Genomic DNA, 14,136 nt, shown 5'->3' with positions numbered 1-14,136 from the left:
GTATACATGTCTAGCTAGTCCGATAGTTATATACCCTTGACCTTGAGACTATAAAAAAGTACAATAAATATTTTCTTTTCAAATTCTCCGTAGCACGTTCTTTCACCTTCCATCCAAGGAAGGACACAATAACAATAACATACTTAATGTTAAAGAGAATAATGTGTACGCAAATTTTACCTATACTTTGTAAAGTTAGAGAGACGATTTTCGATAGACTATTCGAGAATTGACACAGCAGAAACAAAATAAACCAGTAAAAACAAGTAAAGCTATAATGCATTTCCTATCAAATGTACAAAACACATGATATGATCCAACACTGCAACTATTGAAATTGGCGAAAGACATGTTTCATCAAGAAATTAGAGATAATGTGGTTTGTTTTGTCGGTCACGTGAAAAGCGTCCCAAAATATGTACTTGTTTGCATCTGTGCATGTCAATGGATTTAAACTATCGCACAAGTAACCCATTTCAAATAATCCTGTGCCACAACATGCTACACCTGCCACTTCAAACCCTGTTTTCCAAAAATGTACACGGGTCAGGAGACAACTAAATAAATGGATAAATGCATATTGAAAAATTGATTTTCTTCAACAAATTGAAGAAAAGTTGGTTGCATGAAGTGGAGATAGAGAAGATTAATTATTTTAGAACCTTTTAAGTTGACAAATAGAGAAAAAAAACAATTAATTTGTAGAAGAACTTTTACCAAAACTTTATGAGATTTAAATAAGTTTTGAAGGGGCTAAGCTAATTTTAGGTGCATTATCATCGTTGAATACAAGAAGCTTTTGTTCTATTTGAAGTTCATTTTGCCAACTTGAATTATTGGAAAAGCATAAACAATAGTACTCCTATCAACTATTAGAGCTGCTCACATCTCCTAATTAATAACTTACACTTCCATTGTCGTTTGATGCATTTCAGAGAGTTAAATTTTTCAATTTTGACCGCTGATTCAGACATAAAATCTTTAGTTTTTTCCAAATAAAATTTACATATTTAGAAACAATATCAAAAGTACTAATAGTACAAATTACAATAATTAATAATTTAAAAATTATATAAAAAAGTCGAGGTAAAAAAATCCGTTTGACTCTTGAAATCTGAAATGCATCAAAAAAATTGGAACGGAGGGAGTAACCTAAAAAAACAAAATAGACAACAAGTTAAATTAGATCGATAACGTATTTTATACTAATGAATATAATTTAAATCCTATACGAATTATCCTTTCTTAGAGGGCCAAAAATGTTTTCAGAGGAAATAAAATGAAGGGAAAGAATGAAAAGAGGATCCAAATAGGAAAAAAGAAAACTTACCATAAGAAGAAGGTTTTCTAATCATTTGTAGCAAGAGATTATAAGCATCAGCAAAAACCACTCTAATCCCAGGAAGCTCTTTGTTTAGTTTCTGAACTAAACCACCCAACATTACATTAAAATGCTTAGCCACATTATTATATTTCTCATTGCATCCATCTCCATTTCCACTTATATAATTTGTTGCTCTTTCCAAAGGCAAACATCCCATAGGAGGAAGTCCAGTTAAGGAAATTTTCCTAGCTCCCATTTGATAAATTTGTTTTACAAAATTCTGTGCAAGTCGGAGAAGGAAAGTCTGAAATTGATCTTCTGTGTATTGAGACGCACGTCTACTTTGCATTGAGTAGTAATTTTCTAAAAAGTCATTTGTTCCTATGCTCACTAAATATAATGCCTCTTCTATTATGTATTTGGCTTTCTTTTTGCCTGCGTATGCTCTTAGTTTCTTCTGATATTCCTTGTAGTACTCTACTTCTTTCCACAAAGGTATCACATCCTGGGAAGAAAAATAGTTGTAATTAATAGTAACATTTAACTTATATACATAACAACAACGTAAATAATATTTTATATTATCAGTGTAATGCCTTGATTTTCATTTAAGCAATTAATACTAACTATAAATGCTAAAACAAGAAAGTTCTTTATGCATGTTGGCTCTTAGAATGTTAAATAAACCAAATCAAGAGACCAAAATGTCCAAGAAAATCACCATTTAATTGACATCAAATTGTCTTTTGTTTTACCATGTAATCTCTTGTAGAAGGCACATAGGGGAGCGTATATATACACTCAGGAGTACATTTCACGGGTGATCATTCAATTCTGTGTTCATTATGTAAAAGTCATTTTTTTTCTTTTTGTTACGTAAAAATCATTCAATTTTGTGTTCATTACCCAAAAGTCATTTTTCTTTCTTTTGTTACACAAAAAATATTTGACTTTGCTCTATTTATCACAAAAGTCACCATGGCCAGTTTTTATAATACTTTTACTTGAAAAGTCTATTATGTCCTTGACATTAATCTTCTCATTTATGTAATACCTTCTATATTATATAGTACTATATAATATATTTTTACCAAGGTATTTTACTTATGATTAAAATAATTTTAAATTATTTTATTTATTAGTTTTATATATCAATACATTTAATTTTCCCATGGCACTCAATTTGTTTAATCATATTCAAACATGAATATATTTTAAAATTTAAAAATGATAAAAAATATATTTATTTTTCAATATTTATTTAACATAATAAAAATAGATTTGTTTAACAAATGATAATTTTTTATAGCCAATAAAAAGTTTTAAAAAAAGTTTCAAAGATATTTGTGTTTAATATTAAGTTTTTTTAAGCTTTATCTATTAATATTATTTATTTGAATGTATTAATATGATATGTCATTTTGCTAAATGTGGGTAATTTATTTATTAAATTAATAGATATAGCTTGGCTGATAAATCAATGAGCTTTGATTTTTTAATTTTCATTAAACATATTTCATTAAGCATGATTAAGAACGTGGACTTGAGATTTGTTCACGGTAATGTTACTGAGAAATTTAATAATGCTACTTATATATATTGAAAATTAATTTTAAGAAAACATTAAGTGTATGAATATATTATAAAATAATAAATAAAATAGTATTAATTTATTTTAATTATAAGTAAAATACATGGGTAAAAATATATTATATAGCATATAATATAGAAGGTACTACATAAATGAGAGGATTTATAATGTCAAGGGCATAATAGACTTTTCAAGTGAAAGGTTTGTAAAATCTGGTCAAAGTGATTATTGTGATAACTAGAGCATAGTAAAATAATTTTTGTGTAACAAAAAAAAGTGACTTTTGGGTAATGAACACAAAGTTGAATGAATTTTACGTAATTAAAAAAAGAAAAATAACTTTTAGATAATGAATACAAAATTGAATGACCACCCATAAATCAAAATGTGAGGAGGCGTGATTTCCTTTAGGAAGAGTCGCAAGCAATTTTAGGTAATTTTTATTAACTATCAACAGATAAATGAATTTGAGTTTCAAAATCTCTGAAACTTCTTTTCCTTGAAAGTTTTTAATTATTACCCAACTACTTAACATTCAACCTAGTGTATTCAATTTTAGTAAACCAAGCGCGCTTACATAATGAATTTTAGCAAATAGTATATATCTAACATAAAATGATCTAGAAAACACTAGAACTATTTCATGATATACTCAATCAAAAAAAGAGAGGATAAAACTAAACAATTGATTGGTCGGTCGAAACTAATTGCAATCGCTAGTTAAAACTTATATAAAATGATTCGAGGCGTGGAATCAGTCACTAATGATTGCATTAGGGTAGACTATCTACACTACACCCCTTGGGGTGCAGGCCTTCCTGAATCCTGCGTGAACTCGGAATGCTTCGTACACCGGTCTGTCATTTTTTAATCAAAAAAAAATATAAAATATGTATATTCTATGTATATGATATACATATATACAAAAAATATATATACATTATATATTATTTTTAGAGCGACTAAAAATATAGATTTCTATCAATAAATAAATAAGAAAGAAAGAAGAGAAAAGCTTAATTATATTATGGGCTCTATTTGTCCTTCCATTTCCATATATAACAAAAGGCAGCACGTTTTACGCTTTGAATAAACATTACTACAGTACATTGTTACAATCCCACCTGACGGTCAATGCCTAAAACAGTATCAGTCTAGAAAACAAGTTGATCCCAATATAGAATTCCTATTTATCCGCATTGGTTATTTATATCAAATAAAGTAATATAACTATAATAGTAATTATAAATTAAGTTAAAATACCTACTCCTATCTGTTAAGTGATAAATGAGTACATAAAAGCCATTTGTTTGCAATTATTGATTTGGTATGAATATCGAATGCGAGTAAATTTTAAAAAAGACATACACAAAGCATCTCATATTCATACATAGTCTGGGAAATGCCGCACCCCAAGAGGTATGATGTAGATGTCTACCATAATATAAACATTAGTGGTTGTTTCTACTGACTTTACGGTTGTTACAGGACTCCTCTTTAAATTACGAGTAAATTTTGATCATAAATTAAAAAAAAAAGCATATAAAGGGTAAAAATGAAAGCTTACAAGCACATCAGAAGTGGCATTATCATAACCAGTACCAGCAGAAGCAAAGCAAACTCCCATTGCAAAATCAGATATATTAAATGCCGGATCCAAATAAGCTGGAACAAATGGCCTCAATCCAAAAGCCTCAGATATAAAATCCGGCGGAATTCGCCCATTGCAAAACCTCCCAGTTGGTTTTTTATCGTAAAAATCACGGCCGTACGGCTCGAAATTGCTCTTTAAAACAGTGGAAATTTGGTTGTTATTGCCTGAATCAACAGAGGAATCACCAAACACTATAATTGCTGGAACTTTGCTTGCCAAAATTGTAGTCATTAGTAAGAAGAATTGACCCAAAATAATACTGATGAAATTGTAAGCCATTTTTTAATTTGTGTTAGAGATTAATTTGAGTGAAAATTTGGTGATTTTTATATAAGTGAATGTGTGGGAAAGAGGGTATGTGGAAAGGTTGTTGAGATCATTAATGACACTAAAATAAATATCGGTAGATAATATTTTTACTCTTTAGCAGTGAAGAGTCCAGCAAATTAAAGTTTGGAGTGAAGCAATTAATGAGACTTAGTTGAAAAGCATGTAAATGACCGTTCAGCGGTTTTTACTTCTCAGCTATAGTGTGTCAGTTTCTGTGCTTCGGCTCTTTAATTTTGGGTCGGAAATTGCATATTTGTCACTCTTATGTGGTTCTTGGTTTTGGATTACTCAAATTTAGTGCTCCTAGATTATGACAATCTTGCTCGTATATGTACGTTACTGAGTAACTATGTTTGTTCGCACTCTTTAGAAATTCCACGGGTTGAGGGTCGGATGCTTCAAAAAGTAATGTATTTTAGAGGATCCGACACGAATATGATATTATTTTTGAAGAATTTGAGCAATATACTTAAGTACTATTAATACTTAATGATGATGATGGTTTCAAATTGTTAAGAGAAAATTTGTCACGATCCAAAATTTTACCACATGCGTCATGATAACACTTAGTCTCTAAAACTAGGTAAGCTGATTACAATTACACTTCGAGCCATTTTTTTTTGAAACATATAATTTAATACAAGTATCGAAACCAATAGTGAAAACAATTATAACAACCTCCCAAGACTGATAATATTGAGTCACGAACTCTAACTGAATATATGCAGTGATCTCAAGGATCGAATATACAATATCGTTCGAATAAGAGTTGACATTACAATAAAATGGAAAGACTCAAAGGGACTGCGACGACCAAGCAGCCCTACCTTGAATCCTTGCGATCACACTCTAATCTCTGTCCAAATCTGATATCTCCAATACCTGGCTCTCCACAAAAATGTGCAGAAGTGTAGTATGAGTACATCACAGTCGGTACCCAGTAAGTATCAAGACTAATCTCGGTGAAGTAGTGACGAGGTATAGTCAAGACACTCACTAGTCAAATAACCTGTGCAATATAGCAGTATACGATAGTACTGGAAATCAACTAGCAATGATATCAACAAAAATCAACCAGTGATATAAACAGCAAGGCAACAAGAACACCATAATTATTGCTCAAACAAATAAGGAATACAAGTACAACCAATTAATCAGGTCCTTCAAATATAAACCTGTCACATATAATTATTTCAAATAAATATCTTTCGAATACACTTCTTTCCAATAAATATCTTTCGAATATAATTCTTTCAAATAACCATCTTTCGAATATACTTCTTTTAAATAATCATCTTTCGAATATATTTCTTTCAAACAAAATTTTTCGAATATAATTCTTTCAAATAAAAGTCATTTTGTGACACCTCATTTCATAATCATAAAACACGGGTCTCAGCCCACTTTCATATTTTCGTAACATGTGTCTCAACCCACTTTCATATTTCCACGGCATCTCGTGCCCATATTTCTATCAAAACCGTACGGACACTCGCGTGACAATAATAAAATTATTATATTTTTCCGACACCTCGTGCCCACATTTTATATCACATCTACACGGACAGTTCACGTGCCAATAACATAATCATTATATTTTCCTGGCAACTCGTGCCCACATTTCATATCACATCTGCATGGACAGTTCACGTGCCAATAACATAATAGCCACAGGCTCACAATTTCAACATAGATCAGACTATTATCAAGTTTACTGAAACAACAAGACAAGTTGCACAAGATATAAAAATAAACATAAGAAAAATCACAGCATCACGTGAAAATCACCAGTACAATAACCCCACATCATCACATATTATCCCCGACAATAGCCACCCTTATCACTCCTGTAATAGCCTCCCTTATCACTCCGTCCTTACAATATCAATAGCCACCCTTATCGCTCTTATAATAGCCTTCCTTATCGCTCTGTTTAACAGCCTCCCTTATCACTCCGCCCAGACAATATCCCAACACATATAACAGTGAAATACTACCCTTATGCCCGCATAATATCAACAGTGAGATGCCACTCTTATACACCACATAATAGTAACCCAAATCATACAACAATTCACACAGAATATTATCACAACAATACAACATAATCAACTCGTAATTACAAATTGCTCATAGGCCACAACCTTTCCAAAGGTACAACGAAATTAATAAATTTCACAACAAAGAGCCCACGGCTCAACACAATGTATATAAAATCTCAAAAACAACAATAAGGATGGAAAAGTAACTCAGCAAGAACAACGCCTTCTTTAATCCATATTCTTGGTAATTAAATTAATACATCTTTACAAATTTAATTAATTAATTATTTGCAGATGAAAAATCCTTAAATTCCACTAAATGACAACTCAACAGAACACAGAATCCACATAAAAGTCAAGTGACAATCACACCAAATTATCATATAAGAGCAAACTCGGCAAGCAAGGAATGAAGCACGACAATAAAGGATTTAATAAGTACCAATAATTTCCAATTTAATACTTAACGGTGTCTACGAATTTTAACCGATATAATTTGCACATATAAACTAAGTACGTACTCGTCACCTTGCGTACACGGCTTTCAATCATACAATTTTCACATAAGACTCAATGCCTAAGGGGTAATTCCCCTACTCAAGGTTAGGCAAGATACTTACCTTGACGAAACTAAACTGATACTTTAAACGATCTTCGCGAGTGAAACTGTCACGCCCCGACCTGGGAGCAAGACTGGCACCCGGTGCCTCAACTAACCTAGTATACCAAATTGCGACTAAGGGACTCTGAACATATAATATCATAATTTGGCCATGGGGCCACCTAGCAAGATAATTTGCGAAGCAAAATATAAAACTGAATGGAAACTAGTGCTGACTAAACATCAATATAAAGTTGGGCCGACAAGGCCGTCATAACTACTACAACTGACAAACCACCAAAATATACATACCAGGCCTACAAGCCCAACATAGTGCACTAACTGACAGGATATGTCTCCAAGCCTCTACTGATAGATATATTGTGATCGGAACAGGGGCCCGACCTACCCATAATATATATACATACATACAGAAGATGTACACGAAAACCTAGACCCGATAACTCCGAAGAATGTGGAGCTTACCGATCAGGCTGAACTCTGGAAACACCTACTGAGGAGGTATACCCGTCTGTCTATCTGAACCTGCATGCATGAAATGCAGCGTCCCCAGAAAAGGGACGTCAGTACAAAATAATGTACCGAATATATAAGGCAATAACATAACTGAAAGTTGAAACTGGACTGATAATATAATAACTGAAAGTAATTGGGAGTCAAAGATGATTGGAGATATACTTACTTGTTGATACTGACTCAACTCCTTCAATATAGTAAGTAAAATAATTGTCCGGCCTTATAAGGCTCGGTATATATAACTGCTCTGCCGTAGTAGGCTCGCTCATAGGCTCTCGGCCATACTAGGCTATGTATCTCGACCATGCTGGGCTCGCTCATAGGCACTCGGCCACAGTAGGCTCGGTATATAACTTTCCATTTGATCAGAGGTTGCCCAATAGGGGCCTGCCCATCGATTATAGCTCGATGGTAATGAAAATACTGTAATACTGTATATATAGGCTTGCTGCTCTCTTGACTGGAAGAAGACAATACTAAATTGAATATAGAGTCTCGATAAGGAATAATATTGTAACTTATGAGACTAGAATAATGTGAATAAATTCATGAATACGAACTTCTCTTTATGTCTCATTACTAACATATGTAGCTACGAGATCATGCCAAAATGAAGGAAGGCTTAGCCTTAACATACCTTATCACGCTCTTTTCAATCACCAAGTTGAACTCGCCTCTTCTCACCTTAATCTACAACAACGATAATAATACTATCATTAAGTTATGAAACGTATAACTATCGCACAACGAACGACATGCTTATTTTGTATTAAAACGGACAGCATTTCCCCTATAATCCTTACTTCCTCCAAATTCAAGATAACACCAACAATACCAAAATAACAATAACAACATATATACATTATTTTCCAACCTTATGTACACCACACAATACTACAAAACAGTCCAACACACCTCAATCTCTTCATACACAAAACGACCACCGTAGAAGTGTCAACAACCCCGAAAATGTTACGACGAACGAACAGCCCAATATCCTGCATTTATGTGGTGTTTCTCCATACCCTTCCTCTTCCAAAACTCCACAAAACAGTAGTAAATTATGCAGCCCAACAGCAACACCAAACAGTCCACAAAACAATCCATAAAACAGTCTGTTATAAGTGAATAACTCGAACTCACGGCTTCCGATCACCGTCCCGTGAGTTCTTACAAATATAGAACAACTTACCATGCATCTACAACTGTAAAGAATGGATAAAAGAGAGCAGTAAACTTACCTTATTTGTGGGATAACTCAGCTCCTATCTTGGTTCTTCAAACTCTAGGCTTTTTCTCCAATTAGAACTTGAAAGGGAGAGAAAATTAATTTTGTGGGAAATTTCTGGGAGGATTTTTGCAGAGATTAAGTCTGGTTATTATGCCCTATTATCATCCTAATATATGAAGGGGATAGGCCTTTAAAAAGGCCTCTTTGAGCGACCCGAACTGGCCCAGTTTTGGACGACCCGAACTGGCCCAGCTTTGGATTCTCGTTTAAGCAAGTAGGTGACAGTCTGCGCAGTCTCGCAAAAATGCCCATATCTCTACTCAAATATCGTATTGACAAATGGTTTAATGCGTTAGAAAGTAGACTCATAGATATTTAATTTGATGGGTGGAACACCCCATAACTCTAAGTATATTGGGAGAAAATTACAGTTAAATTTGACCCAAAGTTTCAGTAAAACTTATGAACGTAACTTGTGATGACTTTCATCGACTTTTGTTCCACTACTCGCTTGACTTCAAAACATAACACACGACTATCATACGAATAACATAACTCGTAACATAACCTCCTTATCAAGTAAAACACCCTGGTCTCATCCCAAAAGTACATGCTATAACATTCCCAATTTGTCGGCTTTCGACAAAATATTATTTTCTTCAATTCCTTTAGCTTCTAAACCTTCCAACCCTCTTTGTACTTGTTGTTCATGAGATTCAATATTTGTAACTTCCGAGGTAACATGATTAACTTGCTTTATATATTTTCAAAGATGATCTCATTTTTGGGTCCTATATTAGTTTGCTCACGACGCAGTTTTACGTACAAAAAAATATAGGGTGTAACATCATCCCCCCCTTGGGAACATTCGTCCTCGAATGTTTACTTTTAGAGACTTTGGAAAAATTTTGCCAGAGTTTCCTCCGTACACTAGACTATAGCCAACTTGCATGCATCCAGAAAACATACTATGCATGCCACACATGGCCAATGTCTATAAATAACAACACTTTGCCTCAAAGAGTCGTAAATCATAAATACTGAAAGTCAGAAAATAAGAGCTTACCTAATGACCTACTAGCCTGAATAGAGTTGTGCTTTAGCATCCTATCTCGAGCCATATCTTCAGTTTGAAATGGGTGGGGGTATTTATACTTCATTTCTTCCTCCGTTTCCCATGTCATCTCTTCCACATTATTGCTTCTCCATAAAACCTTCACGGAGGCTACCTCCTTATTTCGTAGCTTGTGAATTTGTCGGTCAAAGATGGCAACTGGAATTTCCTTGTATGACAAGTCCTCCGTAATTTGTACATCATATGTGGACACCACTCTGGTAGGATCGCCAATGCACTTTCGTAGCATAGATACGTGAAAAATCAGATGGACTGACTCCAATTCTGAGGGCATTTCTAACTCATAAGCTACTTGGCCCACTCTCCGAATAATCCTGTAAGGCCTAATATACCGTGGGCTAAGCTTGCCTTTCTTGCCAAAACTCATCACGCCCTTCATAGGGGATACCTTTAAGAATACCCAGTCTTAATCTCAAACTCTAAGTCTCGTCGCCGCACGTCAGAATATGACTTCTAGCGACTCTGAGCTGTCAACAGTCGCTCCTGGATAAGCTTTACTTTCTCTACGGCCTGCTGAACTAGGTCTGGCCCATGTAACCCAGATTCTCCAACATCAAACCACCCTATATGAGATCTGCACTTACGCCCATACAAATCCTCGTACGGAGTCATCCGGATACTGGAGTGGTAACTGTTATTATATGCAAACTCGATAAAAGGTAGATGTTCATCCCAACTTCTTTTAAAATCCAACACACATGCTCGTAACATATCCTCGAGCGTCTAAATTGTGCGCTCGACTTGTCCATCAGTCTGTGGATGAAAAGTTGTGCTGAGATTCACCTAAGTCCCTGGACCTTTCTGAAATAACCTCCAAAAATGTTCTGTAAATTGAGCCCCACGGTCTGATATAATAGATACTGGTACTCCGTGTAGCCGTACTATCTCCTTAATATATAACTTTGCATAATCTTCTACTATATATGTAGATCTGACCGGTAGAAAATGAGCTGATTTAGTGAGCCTATCGACTATCACCCATATAGAATCGAACTTACGATGAGAACGAGGTAAACCCGTAACAAAGTCTATGTTTATCGCCTCCCATTTCCATGTCGGGATCTCTATAGTCTGCATTAGCCCTCCGGGCTTCTGATGCTCTATTTTCACCTGCTGGTAACTAGGACACTGGGCGACAAACTCAGCAATGTTCTTCTTCATATTGTTCCACCAGTACACATCGTTAATTTCATGATACATCTTTGTTAACCCAGGATAAATGGAGTACCACGAATAATGTGCCTCTGACATAATCCTGTCTCGTAGCCCTACTACATCTGGTACACACAAACGACCCCTATATCTGAGAATCACATCTCCCTTGAGCTCTAACAATGGATTCTTCTATTGCGGAACTCGCTCTCTCAACTCGACCAACTCTGGGTCATTGTACTGCCTTTCCTTGACTTCAGCTATGAGAGATGATTTTGCAGTGTTTTGGAGTACAACTCCACCATCGTCAGAATCTACTAACCGAACCCCCAAACAAGCCAATTGATGAATCTCTCTAGTTAATTGTCCTTTCTCGGCCTTTACATGTGCTAAGCTACCCATAGATCGGTGACTTAAGGCGTCTGCTACAACATTAGCTTTCCCTGAATGGTAGAGAATATTAACATCATAATCTTTCAATAACTCAAGACATCGCCTCTATCGCAAATTCAACTCTTTTTGCTTGAATATATATTGCAGACTTTTATGATCGGTAAATACATCAACATGAACACCATATAAATAATGCCGCCATATCTTAAGTGCATGGACAACCACAGCTAACTCGAGATTGTGGGTTGGATAATTCTTCTCGTGCTTCCTTAATTGCCTTGAAGCATAAGCAATTACCTTCCCATGTTGCATCAGGACACATCCTAACCCAACACCTGAGGTATCACAATACACGACATAACCCTCTGGACCCTCTAGAAGTGTTAGAACTGGCGCTGAGGTCAACCTGTTCTTAAGCTCTTGGAAACTCCGCTCGCAAGCCTCCGTCCACTGAAACTTAGTTGATTTCTGCGTCAACTTCGTCAATGGTGCCGAAAGGGAAGAAAAACCCTCTACAAACCTCTGGTAGTATCCTGCTAAGCCTAGAAAGCTACGAACCTCTGTCGGAGTGGTAGGTCTAGGCCAAGATTTCACGGCCTCAATCTTTTGAGTGTCTACCTTTATACCTTCATCGAATACAATATGCCCCAAGAATGCTACATACTTCAACCAGAACTCACATTTAGAAAACTTAGAATACAACTTACGATCACGAAGGGTATGGAGTACCGCTCGTAAGTGGTCCATATGCTCATCCTCTGAACTTGAATAGACCAGAATATCATCAATAAATACTATCACGAACAGATCTAAAAATGGCCGGAATAGGCTATTCATCAAGTCCATAAATACGACGGGTGCATTCGTCAACCCGAAGGACATAACAAGGAACTCGAAGTGGCCATATCAGTCCTGAAGGCTGTCTTCGGAATATCTTTCTCCCGAACTCTGACCTGGTGGTATCCCGATCTCAAATCTATCTTTGAAAAGAATCTAGCCCCCTGCAACTGACCAAACAAGTCATCAATCCTTGTAAGTGGATACTTATTCTTAATAATTACCTTGTTCAGCTGCCTATAATTGATACACATCCTCAACGAGCCGTCTTTCTTCCACACAAAGAGTACCGGTGCACCCCAAGGTGAGGTACTGGGCCTGATGAAACCTTTCTCCAGCAAATCTTTTAACTGCTCCTTCAACTCATTTAATTTGGTAGGTGCCATTCTATACGGAGGGATGGATATTGGTTGAGTTCTTGGAAGCAAATCGATGCTAGAATCAATCTCTCACTCTGGAGGAATACCTGGAAGCTCATCTGGAAATACATCTACATACTCATTGACTACGGGAATAGATGGAAGTGTAGATATCTCAGCATCTACATCTCTAACTCGCACAATATGATAAATGCACCCTTTTGCAATCATTTTCCTCGCCTTCATATAGGAAATAAACCTACCTCTGGGTACCGCTGTATTACCTACCCATTCAAGGACTGCCTCACCTGGAAAATGAAATCTGGCTGACTTTGCTCAGCAATCAGCTGTAGCATAGCAAGCTGACAACCAGTCCATGCCCATGATAGCATCAAAATCCATCATCTCTAACTCAACTAGGTCGGCTGAGGTCTGATGACTACAAACTGTCACCGTACAACCTTGGTAAACCCGTCTAGCAATAATCGATTCTCCGACCGGTGTAGATACCGCAAAAGGATCACTTAGTATTTCAGGAACTATACCAAATTTCCCCATGATAAATGGGCTAATATATGATAAAGTAGATCCTGGGTCTATCAAGGCATAATCATCGTGAGAGCAAATGGTCAATATACCTGTCACAATATTTGGTGAAGACTCTTGGTCTTGTCAACTCGCTAAAGCATAAATACGGTTCTGATTAACACCTGAACTGGAACATCTACCTCTGCCTCGACCTCTACCAGCCGAAGATTGAGACTCTCACCCAGAAGTATGCACAGACATAGATGATCCTGTCGCTGAACTTGTTGGTTGTGCCATACCCCCAGAATCTCTATTTGGGCAATCTCGCATCATATGCCCCGGACGCCCACATGTATAACAAGCATCATAACCTTCTCGGCATTGGCCCAAGTGTCCTCTACCACAGATGTCACACCGCGGTG

At 35.8% G+C, this 14,136-nt stretch overlaps 1 protein-coding gene across 1 annotated transcript; it reads right to left on the bottom strand.

Annotated features, from left to right (window-relative positions):
- Positions 1-257: 257 nt before the first annotated feature.
- On the bottom strand, positions 258-4,880 carry LOC104086757 (GDSL esterase/lipase At2g04570-like). Its single transcript, XM_009591091.4, has 3 exons — positions 4,483-4,880; positions 1,331-1,829; positions 258-522 (listed from the first exon to the last, which is right to left on the bottom strand). Exons 1-3 carry the CDS (start codon positions 4,846-4,848, stop codon positions 329-331), a joined length of 1,059 nt encoding a protein of 352 aa, XP_009589386.1. The 5' UTR covers positions 4,849-4,880; the 3' UTR covers positions 258-328.
- Positions 4,881-14,136: the final 9,256 nt, after the last annotated feature.

This window comes from Nicotiana tomentosiformis, chromosome 7 (assembly GCF_000390325.3).
Source record: "Nicotiana tomentosiformis chromosome 7, ASM39032v3, whole genome shotgun sequence".
NCBI classification, from domain to species: Eukaryota; Viridiplantae; Streptophyta; class Magnoliopsida; order Solanales; family Solanaceae; genus Nicotiana; species Nicotiana tomentosiformis.
Note: the sequence above shows the minus strand (reverse complement) of the source record. Positions and strands in the feature narration are given on the sequence as shown.

Excerpts from the sequence above, each read along its gene's own strand:
- LOC104086757 (XM_009591091.4), bottom strand. The coding sequence starts at position 4,848 with ATGGCTTACAATTTCATCAGTATTATTTTGGGTCAATTCTTCTTACTA. Across the intron at positions 1,830-4,482 it reads ATGCCACTTCTGATGTGCTT|GATGTGATACCTTTGTGGAA; the intron begins GTAAGCTTTCAT and ends TTTTCTTCCCAG. Across the intron at positions 523-1,330 it reads TAGAAAACCTTCTTCTTATG|GGTTTGAAGTGGCAGGTGTA; the intron begins GTAAGTTTTCTT and ends TTTGGAAAACAG.